At 34.1% G+C, this 16882-nt stretch overlaps 2 protein-coding genes across 2 annotated transcripts in view; one reads left to right on the plus strand and one right to left on the minus strand.

Moving 5' to 3' along the window:
• LOC105218559 (N-alpha-acetyltransferase 30A) overlaps window positions 1-16882 on the plus strand; it is a 130543-nt gene that overhangs the window by 26785 nt on the left and 86876 nt on the right. The gene's annotated exons all lie outside the window — the stretch shown is intronic.
• LOC105218566 (uncharacterized) lies at window positions 1128-8552 on the minus strand. Its single transcript, XM_011194245.3, has 3 exons — window positions 8430-8552; window positions 3649-3850; window positions 1128-3581 (listed from the first exon to the last, which is right to left on the minus strand). The coding sequence occupies exons 1-3, from the start codon at window positions 8535-8537 to the stop codon at window positions 1444-1446; spliced, it is 2448 nt and encodes an 815-aa protein (XP_011192547.3). The 5' UTR covers window positions 8538-8552; the 3' UTR covers window positions 1128-1443.

Below are 16882 nucleotides of genomic sequence, written 5' to 3' on the forward strand. Positions count from 1 at the left end.
TTTGACATTTCTCTTCAGTAAGGTTTACCATTTCATCATGGCATGATATACGATCCAACTACGAGTCGAAATTATTAAAATTTACTACAGAAATTCGGAGTCAGTGGCTCCACCTTTTAGTCCAATTCCTGGACGTCATAATCGTTCTGTCAGATCAACGATTGAGCGTCTAGTGGAAAAATTTGAATCCACAGACACAGCGCAAACTTTTCCCGTGCCAGTGAGACAAAGAAGTGTCCGTATTGTCGAGAATATTGCAACCGCCAGCGCATCAATTGAGGAAGACCCAAATCAATCTCTCACACGTCGTTCTCAAGGGTTGGGCATCTCTGTGACGTTGTTGTGGCGAATTTCGCGAAAAGATCTGGGTCTACATCCATACAAGTTCAAATTGAAGTAAGAACTGAAGCCGTTGGACCACCAGTCGTATACGATATTTGGGCTGAGCAACAACATGTACATTATTCGAATTTACTGGGAATGGGAATCGCTATCGCTCAATGATAATCGCATATTGGATGATATGGACTTGGACAATATGCTGTTCCAACAGGACGGCGCCACAAGCCACACAGCGAACGTCGCAATAGATTTATTGAAAACCAAGTTTAGTGAATGTGTTATCTCACGAAATGGCCCAGTCAATTGGCCGCCTCGGTCGTGCGATTTGACGCCGTTAGACTATTTCCTGTGGGGCTACGTCAAGCCTACGTTGGTTTATGCCCACAAGCCAGCGACGATTGGTGAACTTCGTACGAATATCGAACGTAAAATTGCAACAGTATCGGCCGATTTATGCTTGAAAACCTTCGGAATTTGGGTTCAGCGTTTGGATGGATATCCCAAACCGTTTTTGTTTTTTTTTTTTCTTAAATAAATTTTATTCTCTTATTGAAAAACCCTTTAGAAGCTCATGGTTTCTGGGAATCAGACGTTAAAGTCTAGACTATTATAGCTTGTAATATTTAGTATATTTCTGAGAAATCTGTACCGTGCTACTTCCAGGAAGAACTGGAACAAATTTCTAAAAAAATTTAATGTGAACCAATATTTTTTGGTCTGAAATCGATCATTATACTCACTATAATCTACATTTAGGCGCAAATTTTCGCAATAAATTCGGAAAATTTAACATTTTAACTGTTTTATTATATAATACAAATAAATACAATAGCGGTTTATATATTAGTAATAATATTCAATATATTACAAAAACAATTAAATACCGTTATTATTTCATTATAAATATATACTTAAGCTAACATTGCACTTGGAAATTGGCATATCTTTAAAAACTGTAGTTGTACATAAGTTGTAAAAATATCATTGCATAACTTTAGGCGGCCATACAACAATGCCAAAGAAACAGTTATATAAAATAAAAAATATAAATGAATAAATATAAACGAAAAACTAAAAATGATTGTACGCATTGAAAATCAATCAATTCTTCGGTGGCGGACGTAGCGCCAAATTGGCCTCGATATCTTTTACGGCCGCATTACGTAGAGCCTTCTTATTCACATTGGGATATGGTAAACCACCGCCGCGCTTACCACGCTTAGTGTTGCCAGCGTTAGGCAGACGGCTAACCGCATACTTATGACCGCTATGCTGTGGTTCACGTTCACGTTCGCGTTCCGCCTTGTATGTGTGCTGATAGCCATAGCCTTCAGGATTATTGTTAAATTTCGGACTATAGCTGTCGTATTCCAGTCCCTTCTGTGAAGCGCTCAATGCCGCATATGCAGGTTTACCATGCGCCTCAACCCAACTGGCGCTGGCCTCCTCATACTTGTGCGGCAGTGGCTCCTTCTTCAGCACATACTGATAGGGATTCATAACGGGGTAGCCATCTTCAGAAACCTGCGCGCTGGATACAGCGCTCGTGTCTTTCTCCTCGGAAGACTCCGCTGGTGTGCCAGGTTCGACCAAGTAACCGGAGTAACCTTTATAGTCGACATTTAACTCACCACTACTAGCTTTTAGTTTGCGATATTCAGCAGCTGCTGCGCCAGCGCCAGCCACGGACAGTGTGCGCGATTTCTCCGGCTTGAATGGCAATGAGTTAATATCATGATAGATTTCCGAGTTAAAGTAGAGCTTATTCGGTTTGCCTGTGACACTCGCGCTCAACGATGATGGACGCTCATCGGGCTCCTGTGTGGTGACCACATGCGAAAGATCAAAGTCCTCGATATGCTTCAGCGCTGCGCTGTGATCGAAATGGTCGTACGTACCTTTCAATGGCAGTGTATATGGTTTCGAAATCGTTTTGACGGTGGCCGTTTGCAGTGGTGCGCGTGTCTTGATTTTATATACAAATTCCACATTTGGTGCCAACGCCTCACCGATCTCATGTGGCTGCTGATGTGCTTGTCCAGCTTGTGCGCGATATGCTGTCTCCGCTTCGGTTTGATAGCGTTGCGTTGCTTTCAGTTGATGTTTGGGCGCGTGATGACGTGAACTGGAGTAGCCGGATATGCTGCCATGCGTGGTTGTACGGTGCGGTGAACCAGTTGCGGCCGCTGATGAGGGGTTGCCACCTTCACCGTTACTCGCATACACAGCGCTGTGTGCGGGTGCGGCGCTGCTATGTTTCGGACGTGTTGTTGTCGATGTAAGGTGCTGTTCGTCGACTGGTACGGTAACCATTTTGTAATATGTTTTCTGCTCTTGCGGCGAAGTGACGATCTTGCCTTCTGCTTCGAGCTCTTTCATATATTTCATTACTGATTTTTCGATCTGCTTCATGATCTCCGCTTTGGGTATTTCCGTTGATGCAGCACCGCGCAACTGCTCTGGCTCGGGTTCCACTGGCGCTACGCTGACTCCCTGATAAGCCGGTTGGAAAAGATATTTCGTGCGATAGTGGCGATCGACGCCATCACCGTCAACTCCTGCACCAGCTTCAACACTGCCTTCATATGCATTGCTGTCATCGTAGACCTCGTAAGAGCGCGTTACAGGTTCTCGATTGTAAGTGCCAGGCGCTACTTGCTGTGGCACAACATCATTCGACGCACTGCCCACAACAATCGACTGACCACGTTCCGTTTGCGCCTCCAGTTGTTGTTGTTGTTGGTTGTCCGCTAGTTGTTGTGCTTGTTGGGCCTGTTGTATTTGTGCCTGATATTGTGCACGCATTTGCGCTTCTATTAGCGCTTGATGGTTATTCTCCAAGTGTAGTGGCGCCTGTTGTTGCAACTGTTGTTGTTGTTGTTGCTGATGTTGTTGTGTTGCAGTATGATAGTATTCAAATTTGATGTTGCTAGGTGGTGGCGCACTTCTCTCATCCACTGACTCATCGTTAGATGGTGGCGTCGGCGTCTTTGGTCCCGCTTGTAGCGCATCTTCAGTTGAGAGTATGCGTATGGGTTCGCGCAAACGTGTGCCATAACGTTGCATTTTCATGGCATTGGCTACATACTGCTCAGCAGTTTCGGCATCTTCCAGTGAGCCTGATGAGTCGTAAGGGCGCGATGCACTCAGCGTGCTCGTGTACTTGGCTGTAATTTGTGTATGCACCGGTTCGCTCTCCGGCCGTATGAGATTCATTTCCAAATTGCCATAAGGATAATCTGTGAAGCAGTTGATATTCGAGTAAGAATTTCTCAATTATAAACCGCTAAGTTTCATTTGACTTACCTTCTCCGTCTCTGCCATAGGCGCCAGTGCGTCTATGGGGGTTTTTCTCAGGTTGGCTAGCGGCAAGCGCTAGTTGATCAGCAGCTGCTTCAGTCTTCTCTGTTGCATCTTCGATGGTCTCTTTGGCATTGCTTAATGCCGGTCTGCGACGATTAAAACGTGCACTGCTTTGCGACTCGGCTGAGCGGAACAAAGCTAAGAGCTTTCAAAGAATAGTAGAATAAGTTTAGAAATTAGTTTTTTGACTAATTGATCAAATGATATGAAAGTGGTCGCATAAGGGATGAGGTTGTTCTTAGTGATTTTAAAGCGGTTGTAATGAAATGACCCAGTTCCTTTTCTTTGTTAATGGAGTAATGTAAATATATCACTGATCTTCGTTTAACTTATTTATATCCTCAACTTGATATTCGTCTTAAGTAACTTATGATTCTTTACGGCTCTTGTTAATGTAATTTTCGATCACTGATCGTCTCTCTCGTCCTCTCTCGACGAACAAAAATTAAACTCTACAAGTCCCTCATCATTCCCGTCCTACTTTATGGTGCAGAAGCGTGGACGGTGTCAACATCCGATGAGACGGCACTAGGAGTTTTCGAGAGAAAGGTTTTGCGGAAGATTTATGGTCCCTTAAACATTGGCAACGGCGAATACCGCAGAAGATGGAATGATGAGCTGTATGTGTTGTTCGACGACATAGACATAGTCCAGCGAATAAAAAGACAGCGTCTACGCTGGCTTGGTCATGTTGTTCGAATGGACGAAAGTGCCCAGCTTTGAAAGTTTTCGATGCAGTACCCGCTGGTGGAAGCCGAGGAAGAGGAAGACCTCCACTCCGATGGAAGGACCAGGTGGAGAAGGACCTGTCTTCACTTGGTATTACCAATTGGCGCCAAACTGCTAAAAGGAGAGATGCGTGGCGCGCTGTTGTACTCGGCTATAACCGCGTAGTCAAGAAGTAGAAGATCGTCGTTTAAAGTCTAAAGATATCTAAAAATATCTAAAAGATCACAAAACACCATCACCGATCTTTGAAGGCACGATCTTTAAAGACTTGAAGGCTGATCACATTATGTGGTTTTGGATTAATAAGATTTTTGAATCGCTCTGTTTCGAGATCGTTGTCTGATTGTTTTGCGGGACGATACGTTTTTTCAGGGTTTTAAATAGGTTTATTTTTTCTGTTGAATGATCGCTGCAAGAACATTTTATGGAATTGATCGTGCGTCAGCCATTTTGCATAGAAATTCTAAGCATGATCAGTGACCGTAACAGTTCTTTTTGTGGAACTTATTTAAACAGACTCAAACTACATACATATATGACTTCCACAAGGAACTGTTCGATCATTGTTGCCTTTAATGGGAACCGCAAGAGTGATCACTGATCATTACATAAGACAGCGTAACATGCCGATGAGTTTTTCTCAAAATTATTGTGGAACCGATTAATTGTCAATTAATTGCAAAAATCACTTCCATTGAAAATAATATCACTTCCTCCTCAAAACAAAGCAGGAACCAAGCCACATCCTGCCACAAGTTCGTCGCTGCCGAACCACTTTATTTTGCGCTCATCAACAACGTATCAAACATTGCATGCAACAAGTTTCAACGCGTTGCATCATGCACCATATATGGACATAAGCGCAAAACGATTCCGCTCAGTTCAAATGATTTGCGGCACGCCAAACCCCACGCAGACGTGCGTGTCACAATGTTATTGACTTGCTGCCGAGTATTTAGCTACCAATGATTTATGGAAACTATATGTCTATTAACGGTAATTACTTACGGTACAAACTTGCAACAGTTGCTAGCTGCAAGTAGCATGCAGCAAGAGTGGTTGGCAATGATCCCAATACAAGTGGAATTGTACAAATAGCAGTGAAATATTAAAAGAAATTGAAAATCAAATAAAATTGCAGCATACTGCACGTATATACTGCATTTATATACATATGTATGCTTTTAGATACATTTCTATGTATGTGTACAACAATCAAAGCGTCAAAAGTTGGCAAGCAATTGCAGTGTAGCGCTATGCGCCACGGTACTTTCGCTTTCTTTTTTGGCTCATGTGCACATGCAACAGGTGTAAGGCGCTGGCGTTAGCGCATGCGCGTACGTAATATGTAGTTATAGGCGCTGCGCCGTTCATTCACTTCGTTCAAGTGGCCAGCAGCAGCGTTGTTATCAGCTAGCTAGATCAGTGCAAGTTTTTTATTCAGTTTTTTTGCTCGTTGCCTAATATATTTAAATTAAATGTTTTCTTTTTTTAGTTTCTAATTTTTATTAACTTCTTTTTAATAATTTATATTTATTTTTTTATTTATTAATTAAATTTTTTTTATTAGTTTTTGAATTATTATAGTATATACAATGTTTTAAATCATTTTAATTTAAATTTTATTTAATATTATAAATGTTTGAGTTTTTATAATATACATTTATTTTTTAAATAATTTAAATTTAATTTTTAAACAATTTAATTTAAATTAAAAATATTCAACTTTTTAATGATTTATTAATTTTTTAATAATTTATTTATTATATATTAATAATTAATTTTTTTAATAATTAATTTTTTTTAATAATTTTTGTAAGAATAATGTTTTATTTTTTATTATTTTTAATTAAAATTAATTATATTTATGTTAACTTTTTGTTTTAATAATTTAAATTTTTTTTTTAATTAATTTTGTTTAATTTTTTAAGCAATTTATTTATTTTTTAATATTTGATTTCAATTATTTTAAATAATTTTTTTTAATAATTTCAATTTAGTTTTTTAATAAATATGAATTCAATAAAAAAAAACTTAAAAAAAGTCACCAAAAATTGTTTCCATGAATATTTTTCAATGTATGTATGTATTTTTTAAATTATATTTTTAATTAATTTAATTTTTTTATTAATCATTTTTAATTTTTTTTTAATTTTTTAATAATAATTTTAAATGCAATACCAAAATTATGTATTTTTTTAAATATGTTTTTAATTAATTTACTATTAACTTAAATTTTTTAATAATAATAAAATAAAATAAATGCGATACCAAAAAAATTTTTTTAACATTTTACTTACAGATGTCTCAATTTATAAATATATTTTTTAATTTTTTATTATAATTAGTATTATTATTTTATATTTTTTATGAAATCATTTTTTGTATTTTTTGAACTGAAAAACATTGTTTTGCCTACTTAAAATTTGTTAATAAATTTAAAAAATTAAATTTTCACACATTATTTCATTATTATATTAATTTTTTTTTGGAAATTTTTTTATTATTAAATTCTATTTTTTCAACTGAAAAAATGTATTTGATCACTTAAACTTTGTTAATTGATTTTTAATAACTTTACAATTTTATTTGCAAATATTATTCTCAGTATTATTTGTATCTTTTAACAAAATTTATAATTCAAATATTTTTGTGTAAAATAAAATTTTTTTAATAAAAATAATTTTTTAAAAAATAATAATTTTTTTATAAAAAATCGAAATTTAAATTATTTTTTGGAATAGTAGAAATACAAAATTTGTTTTAGACTCGAAATTAAAACAAATACTAGAGTTTGTGTTACCAAAATTCGCAATTAAAAAAAGCAAAATGCGAATTTATTTTTGACTGCACTAAAAAATTTTAAATTGTTTTAAATTTCAAAATTTTAAATAATTAGTAAAAAGATAAAATATAATAAACCAAATATGTTTTTTTCTCTTAATTTTTGTTTAAAATTGATCTCAATTCGAAAATTAAAAACAAGTAGACATAGAAGAAAAATAAACAAAAAATAAAAAATATAAATTTTTTTTCTCTTTTATTTTATTTTTTTTTAATTCTAACAAGTATATATTAACTAAAAAAAAATAAAAAAAAAATAAAAAAAAATGTGTTTCTCTTTTATTTGATTTTTTTTTAAACCAAAATTACAAAGAACAGTAATAATAAAAAAAAATTGTTATAGGAACTCAAAAAAAACTTAAGTTTTGTGTAAATTTTTTTTTAAATTATTTTAAATTCAAACAAATAAAAATATATTTTTATTTTTAATTCCAAAATTAAATGCGAATATCAATTGAAAGTTGTATTGATTTTATTGTTTATTTAATTTTTATTTTTTTGTGTTTATTAAATTTTTATTTATTTTTTATATTAATTTTTATTTATTTTTTAAATTAATTTAATTTTTAATTTTATTACTTATTTTTTATAATTATTTAATTTTTTCAATTCTTATTTATTTATATTTTTATACATTTATATTTTTTATTTTATTTATTTTTTTAATTTTATATATTAATTTTATTTATTTTTAATATTTTTAATTTTTTTTTTTAATTTTTTTCTTTTAATTTTGGTTGTGTTATTTGACTTTTATGTAAAATTCTATGTCCCGTTAACTGTATAGCTTTTCTAAGCCTCTTTTTACATTATGCTGTTGTCCTCGTTTAATCAAGGGAATTTACGAAGACTTCGCTGATGTCACATACTTTCTTCAAACACTGTATGTTGCAATATGTTTTTTGTTCTTATAGTTCTTAAATCTTGCTAAAAATTTCCACTGTTCTACATAATTTTACTTCCAAAGTTTCTTTAATTTTTTCGTTCCAAAACACAACCAAAGCTTGCCTCCTGCCAAACGTTGTAAATTCAACATCAACACCACTTATACACCACATTTCCACTGTCACAGTCATTGTTTTGTACTATATCCATATCCCAGCAGTAGCCTGACCTAACAGCTGCTGTCGCTCTTGCACTACTTTACTTACAACCAATAGCGTTATTAAATAATAATATTTCATATTTTGCGCGCACATTTTTGCGATTTCACGGTCTAACGGTACAAAATGAATTGTTGTCGATGTTGGTCCGTCCATTGGCTTTTATATGAAAATGTTTCGCTGCTCGTCGTGTGTGCGCCCACCACATTCGGTGGTGGCAGGCGGGCTGGCGTCCGATTGGCTGCATTTTGTTTCGCCGTTGCATAGTGTATGCTTAGCTGGCCGTTTGGCAGCTTTTCAAGCGTTGAAGTGTTGTAGCGTTGCTTGGCAGGACTGACGGCTTGAGCGAGTTAAATGAATGTACATAAGTAAGCAATAATGTCGGTAAGATAGATACGTTAGATAGACGTTTTGGTAATGAGTAATGAAAAGCCGGAGGTAGCAGGAATAAATAAAAAGAAAAACTAAAAAAAAGTTGGCTGTGATAGTTTATGAAAAAGTAGGCTGCAAAATCGAAATGAAAAAAATGTAATATTACGATCGTCGGTTTGTCTTAAACTTGTGCTTAGCCTTCAAATAAGACGCTTCCAAGGCAAAAAACAAGTTCGTATTGTCAAGTGGTATTACAAGTTCATGTCCTCAGCGTAGAACAGACGGCAAATGCTATAAAGTTACGTCTTTATTAAGCTTATCTAGGGTTAGTATCGATAAATCTCATATAAAATTGCGTGCCTTAGATTAGATTAGATTTATTAGAGGATCTCACTGCGACCTACGGTCTATTGTGCCCTCTCCTATTTATCACAGAATACCGTCCAGTCCTGTAGCTCTAAGAAAACTTAGCAACGCTGCAGGGCTGGTGGTCGCGATACTTTCCCTTTAGGAATATAGAGACCCCATTTCCTTCCTCCTTAAACCCGCAATCGCGTGACATTCCAGGAGTAGGTGGTCAGGTGTTTCCGCTTTCAAATCACAAAATCTGCACAGGTCCGTGGAGCAGATCCCGAGTTTGTTTAGATGACACCTTAGTCTGCAGTGGCCAGTGTAGAGTGCCACTAGTTGTCTCATTTTGTTTCTTGGGAGCGCAATAAGTTGCTTGAATCTTTTGCGGTTGTACCCCCCTTGGAACAGTTTCGAGTGGCGAAGTCCCTGCAGCCGAATCCAGTAGCGATTCCTACTTTCTAATTCGCCTTCGAGTAGTCCATTTCTCAGAGCTTGCAGACCAACGGCAATGAAGGGCTCTGGCCCCTCCGGTCTGGTGGCCGCGGCTTTCTTAGCTAGCTGGTCTGCGAGTTCGTTACCTTGTATACCTCTGTGTCCCGGTACCCAGAACAGTGTTAGTTTGTTGTTGCTGCACACTCTGTTGAGTTTTCCAATACAGTCCAGGACCAACCCCGAGTTTATTTCGAAGGATGATAGTGCCTGGGAGCCTGGGAGCCGCCTGGCTATCACTGATAACAATTCGTGATAGTTCCTGTCTGATATTATTTCAGCGCATTTGCTAATAGCATAGACCTCAGCCTGAAAGATACTGGGGAAGTGTCCCATGGGCATTGACAGATTTATACGTGGTCCCGCGAGCCCGGCACCTATACCATCTGTGGTCTTAGACCCATCAGTATACCATTGCTGGGTGCTTTTGCTAATGACTTCCTTAAGGGAGGAGTCCTCCCAATATCTTTTGTTATTCAATACTAACTTGAATTTCCTTTCAAAGTGCACCTTTTTGGTAATGTCGTCCCTTAGAAGGAGAGCCATTGGAAGTTTCCTCCCTATGGTCTCCAATTGTCGGGCGTTTACCATCCTGCTGCTTCCTGGTCCTGGTCTCGTCAGGGACAGTAGGGTACTGTTTGCCGTAGAGCCAATCATCATGTGGAGTGGGGTTAGGTTCAGGATTGCCTCCAATGCTGCGGTCGGACAAGTTCGCATAGCACCAGTGATGCATACACAGGCCAACCGCTGCACTTTTGTCAACTGTTTCTCTGCTGTTGACAGGGAGATCCTAGATACCCAAGCCACCGCTCCATAAGAGATTGTGGGCCTGATGATCGTGGTGTACATCCATCGCAGTATGTACGGGTTGCATCCCCAGGTTTTTTACGTAACTTTATGTTACGTAACGTTACATTATGTTAAGTTACGTTATTTTATGTCAAGTTAATTTTTTATGTTAAGTCGCGTAATCTTATGTTAAGTTAAGTTGTGTTAAATCACGTTACATTATGTTGAGTCTCCTTAGGTTATGTTAAATAACATTACAGTTATTTTATGTTAAGTCACGTAACGTTATGTTAAGACATCTTACTTTATGTTAAGTTGCGTTTTTTTTGACAAGTTTTTTTATTTTATGTTAAGTCATCTTACGGTTATATACAAGTTACATTATATTAAGTTACGTTATTTTACGTTAAGTCACGTTACGTCACATTATGTTATGTTACGTTAATTTTTTGTTCTGTAATTTAAACCACGAGTTCCCCGGCTTACTGCTTCAATGGAGTCAATAGATGGGTTAATCTATTACAATAATGTCCTAACACTTTCCTAAATGGCTCTTACCTTTTAAAGGATGAATGGCTTGTCAACGCTCTTTGCCAATAGCTTGTTGCAATTTGTCAAATGTTCACAAAAATAAATCAAATATTGTTAAATAATGTCCATTACTTTTCGAAAGTTATTTTTTTTTTCTTTGCATTTGGCTATAAATAAAAATTCCGCAAGCATTTCGCTCTCTTTTAAATGACGCCAACGCAACTACATACATACATACCGTTGATTAGCATGCATAAAGCTGATGCATATGTCAGCAATATTTAACGCTTGAACGTCAGTGTCATGGCAACGGTCATCACACGATCATGACAGCACCGATAAACGTCAGATGTCATAGCGTGTGGGGTTACATTTCTTTGTGCACTTTAGTCACTTCGCGTTATCAGCGCAACATTGACTTTGCGCTTGTTTGATCGATTTGAAATTTGGCGAAATGTTTCGTTTTATTTAATTTATTTGGTTTTGTTGATTTACGAGGTGTTATTACGTGACTTTATTTGACTGCACAAAGTTGTTGAAATACTTTTGGCAATTATTTTCATTTGTGACAACAGTATGTGTGATATATTTAAGACATTTTAATTTGTATTCGAAAAAAATGCAGTTTTATTTTTGAAATTGATTTTTATTTAAAAAATTCTGTTCGATATCTTTCTTCTTCGTCAGTTTTCTATCATGGCGCAAATTAAGAAAGTAATCAATTTATTATACTTAAAAATAGGTATATTAATATCATCCTAAATGTAGGCAAACTTTTATAAAAATATTACCTACCTTTAGGCGAATTCGATATATGTTCTAAATGTTGCCTAAAATAAGGTGTAATTGTAAATATAGTAGTTTTTAAATGAAAATATTTAAAACCAAATAAAAGTATTGAATAAATTTGTATTAAAAATAATAAAAAATAGAATTTATAAAAAATATAAAAAAATATATTGCCTTTAATTAGGCGTAATTTTAAATATCAAAATAAAACATGTAAATTTTTTCGAAAAAAATTGTATTAATACATTAAAATAAATTTTGGAAATTAATGTGAAATTTTGAATATTTAAAAAAAAAAAATTTTATTATTACTTGAAATTAAATTAGTTGTTCAAAATAAATAAATAAAAAAAATAAAATAAATTGTTCATTGTTATAAATAAATTTTATGCCACAATTAAAATTAATTTATTAATATGTTGTTATTAAAAAAATAATAATAAATTGTCGAAGCAATTTTAAATATTAAATTCTATTATTTACTTTTTTATATTTTTTTGTGTCAAAGTAATTAAAAAAATAATACAGTAAAAATTTATAATATTATTTTTGAATTTATAAATATAATCTAGGCAATTTTAAATTATAAATAATTCATTTACATTTTTATCTGAAAACACACCAATAAAAATATATATTAATTAATATATTAAATTAAAATTACATTAAAAGTGCTAAAATTAAAAAACAAAATATAATAACAATTTTTATTTATTCATTATAATTTTGTCAACTAAAAAACAATAAATTTAAAATAAGATAAATTAAAAATCAATAATCAAATTACTTTAAAAAACAAATATTAAATGAAAAAACCAATAATTGTCTACAATTTATTTTAAAAATAATCTAAAATAAATAAAATTTATTTTCATACAAATATTTCTTTAAAAATTTATTTTTACAGAAAATAAGTCATGAAATTAATAAAATATGTTATTAATAGAAATATAAATTTCTAATTGCCTACAATTAGGCGTAAAACGTTTTTTAATTCAATATCAAATAAATAACATTACAAAAATAAAATTGATAAAATTTTTTTTGTAGAAAATAATTAATAAAACTAAAATAAAGTATTGAAAGCAATAAAAAAAATTATAATTACCTACAATTAGGCATAAAAAATATTATTTTTTAATAATAAAAAATAAAATAAATAAAAAACATATATTACAATTTTTTTCCTTTTAAAAAGTTTTTCTTTACAAAATAATAAAATAAAATTATTAACAAATATTTATTGAAATAAAAATTACAAATTTCTAATTGCCTACAATTAGGCGTAAACATAAATATTTGAAATAATAATAATTTTAAGTAAACAAAAAAATATAAATAAATATAATAAATAAAAAATAATTAAAAAAAACATTTATTTGAAAAGTTTTTTTTTTTAGAGAAAATACTAATTAAAATTAATAAATGCATACAATTAGGCGCAATATATATATTTTTTTTTAAATTATCAAGCAAAAAATTACTTTAATACAAAAAATTTATAATAATGAAAAATTAATAATAAATAAATATTTATAAATTATAAATTTAAATTTATAATAAATTGTTTTTGTATTAAAAAAAAAATTAGCAAAATAAAATTAATTTTATTGTGTTTAGTACAGTTAGACCAAGTCGCGCAGCCATTTCCAAAATGCGCTTGCCTCTCGAATCCGTGCTTGGCATACCCCATTCTATAGCTTTCGAATTTTGATCTCCGGCGATAATTAGATGGCCTTCTATAGATCTTGCTGTATCCTCGATATTGTTGAGCTTTTCTTGGAATTCGTGTATGTTATCGCTTGGCAGCTAATTATTGTAAAAAGGTCGCATCTGGCCCAGACGAAACCATTGCTGTTCCCTGTATCAATAATGTTAAGTTTACTTGCTTGAGGAAGCCATATAACAGCGGTTGAGCTATTATCTTCTATCCAGGTCCCTCTTTCTTTAGTTTCCATTTTTCACATCCATGCTGACGTTCTTCTGTTTTGCCATCGCCGTTTTCATTATTTGGACGATACCCTTGCATTTTTCAAGAGATTCCTCTTCTGCTCGTCTCATTTGGGTAATATATTCCTGCTTTGGAGAGTTTTGGGTGGCCCGAGGTTCTTCTGTGATAACAATTGGAGTGCTCTCTACTTCTGTCTGCTTTGCGGCACCCGCTGGCGTGAGTGGGGTTTCTATTACGACTGTCTTTTCTGCTGCTTTGTCCGATTGTTTTGGTGTGACCGTAAGTATAGGGGATCTAAGTATCCTACTAGCCCTACGGAAAACCGTACCGTATTCCTCTCCTTGGTTTTCTTTGCTGGGTTGTGACTTTTCGTGTTGTTGTTGTTGATTTGGTGTATTCATTGTATGCTAAAAGGGTCTCCGCTTCAAGCCGCTATCTCCGCACGTTGTAACAGTTGCCCTATATGAACCCCGTGGTTATCTATGCAAGCAGGGAGGCCACGAGAGGCTTGACACAAGTCCTTATGGGAGCTTATGTTCAGAACCAGGTTCGGGCACAAATCAGGAGTTCGTCTCAACTGAACCTGTACGGCCATGTGAATGGCGACATGCATTGAACGTACTTGAAGACCTGCCAAGGTTTTAACGAGACGGAGATGAGTACAGCATTTGCCTGCCAGCCATTTCGGTAAGATTTCACTCTTACCTACTAAAGTGGCAGAATGCTGCCCTCACCAGCCCTTTGTCAACCTAATCCGTTTCGTGTTTCCTCGATTCTGATGGATGCTTCTAAGCACCTTAAAGTGCTAATCGCTGGGTTGATCCCTCGTTGCTTTGTTGCCTCCCTCTCGTGGGTAGGTTCTCCCTCGATGCAACCCCGGTGGGGGTTGTGGATGCTTAGTTAGGGGCGGCATCTGTTCGCCTCTTCGCCGGAGGTTCATTGGGCGCGTAAGGCTTTTTGGGCCAAGCCCTCTTCTCCTGCAGCTCTTGGTCGGGGGTTGCGTATTACTATTCGCAGCTAACCTATTACATAGGCCGTTCACTATCCGCCACCTGTGACCCCGGTGGTAGCATGAGCTCGGCCCCACCAAATAAAATTAATACGAAATAGTAAAATAAATTAAATAATTATAAATTATTAATTGCCTAAAATTAGTCGCAATATAATTTTTTTTAAATTATCAAACAAAAAATTTCTTAAATAACAAAAATATAATGGAAAAAAATTTATATAAAAAATATTTTTTTTAGAAATAAAAAAAAAAAATTAGCGGCACAAAATAAAATTAATACGAAATAATAAAAGAAATTAAATTAATATAAAATTTTAATTATAAATTATTATTTGTCTACAATTAGGCGTAAATTCAATTTTGTTCAATAACCAAGCATAAAACTTTCTTTAATAGTAAAAACTAAAGAAAAAAATATTTTTAAGGGTGGAAAAATTTTTAATTAAGAAAAAAAAATATACATTTTTAGAAAATTAAGAAAATAAGCGTCTATTTATTTATTTTTTTATATACATATAATAGTTTTTTTTACACATAGTAGTAATTAGCGTTTGGAAATATATGTTTTTTTTTTAAATTATTTATCAACGGCACCAATCACAACTCATTAGTCGAAGATAACCATTTCATTTCCAGCAGCAACTCGTTTGACGCCCTGTTTGCCGGTTGCTTTATTGCATTTCCCCTTTGTAATGACACATTTCCGTGAAGGGCATATGATAGCGGCAATATTTCCTAGCATTTCAAGATCGCCAAGCGATATGTATACGTGGAAGCTTTCCTATTTGCTATGATGGTCTACTCCTATATACATATGTATGTGTGCATACAAAAACCTAGTTTTTTAGTAGTATTTATGTAAGTAGAGCATGCCACATGCCACATTCAGCATAACACAATTTATGCAAATTTGTGCCGCAAAAATTCAAGGAAAATTGAATTGTAACAAAAAAAAACAAAAACAAAAAAAAGACGCGGCAAATTAGCCAGAAAAAGCGCATATTTTACGCTGTTTTTTTCTTTTTATTTGTGTGTTTTTTGTATATACATTTCTTGCTTGATTTTAATCGCTTTGCTTAATAACTGGCATCCTCATAAGTAATAATACCGTTGTTTTACAATTTTTCCTTTCATTATACACGTACATTCAATGTTGCATTGAGCAATACTTTTTGCCACGGCAATTTCAGGTGCAACAACCTCTTTACCGTTGGCCGCTTTGTGGCCGCAAAGTGCTATGGTGGCAAGTCCAGCGTGAGTTATATTTGTGTAATCACCGTTACGTACGTGGTAACAATTGCAGAGCAACATATGTAACAGCAGAAAGTGCAAGTTTTTTTTTTTGCTTGCTTTTTATTTCTATTTAATGTTTTTTTTTGTTTGTTTTTATTTTTTATTTTTAATTTTTTTATTTTTATTTATATTTTTTTTATTCATTTTTTGACTGCATGCAACGTACAATACAAAGAATTGTGTTTGTCGTGATGTTTGAAGTGGCAACACTCTCTCACACTCTTTGTTTTTCCTTTTATGTGTATTTACTCTCTTGCAACTGTCTATTACTGTATTATCCAACACAATTTTTCTCTCAGGTTTTTTTTTTACTTTCTTTGCTTTTGCAAAATTTATTTGCTTGTTGCTGTTGCCGCTCTCATCACTACCTGTAATTAAATAATCTATGTTATGTATTTGTCGTAATTAGTTTGACTTAATACGTCGTTGGAATGGACAGTCGCACGACTAGGCGCCTTGACTCTGACTTTGGTACGTTATTGATGTTGATGCCGGAGAGAAATCTTGAAATAAACTGATTGTTGAATATTGCGCGTGCTGTTGTAAACCGGTAATTGAAATAAGAAACCGGCGTCCCGACTTTGCAGTTGTATATTATCTCTATGGGCTGGAAATAACCGAGTTTCAAAGGTTTCGATTACATTCTGCATCCCAAATACAACATTTATCTCTCTTTCAGTCTTTGTTTTAGTTTTAGCCTTAGTTTTTGTACACGTCTCTGTGTTCGCCGTGATCTTTGTCTCCATTTCGGCTTTACATAAATAATGCTTTTCAGTCTCTGTATAAGCCTCAGTGTTAATTCCTATTTTTTCCCAGTATTCTATGTCCGTCTTTACCTCTGCACAGGTCCACTTCTCGGTCATGGTCTCGATGTCTTTATCTTTGTCTCAAATCTCCTCAGCATTTCTATTTCGGTCTCTTCAT

The sequence above is a fragment of the Zeugodacus cucurbitae genome, chromosome 5 (assembly GCF_028554725.1).
Source record: "Zeugodacus cucurbitae isolate PBARC_wt_2022May chromosome 5, idZeuCucr1.2, whole genome shotgun sequence".
Lineage (NCBI taxonomy): Eukaryota > Metazoa > Arthropoda > Insecta > Diptera > Tephritidae > Zeugodacus > Zeugodacus cucurbitae.

Coding starts and splice junctions, on each gene's coding strand:
- LOC105218566 (XM_011194245.3), bottom strand. CDS start 8,537: ATGGACGGACCAACATCGACAACAATTCATTTTGTACCGTTAGACCGT. Junction 3,851..8,429: donor ATTTAATAACGCTATTGGTT/GTAAGTAAAGTA, acceptor ATTCTTTGAAAG/CTCTTAGCTTTGTTCCGCTC. Junction 3,582..3,648: donor CTATGGCAGAGACGGAGAAG/GTAAGTCAAATG, acceptor ACTGCTTCACAG/ATTATCCTTATGGCAATTTG.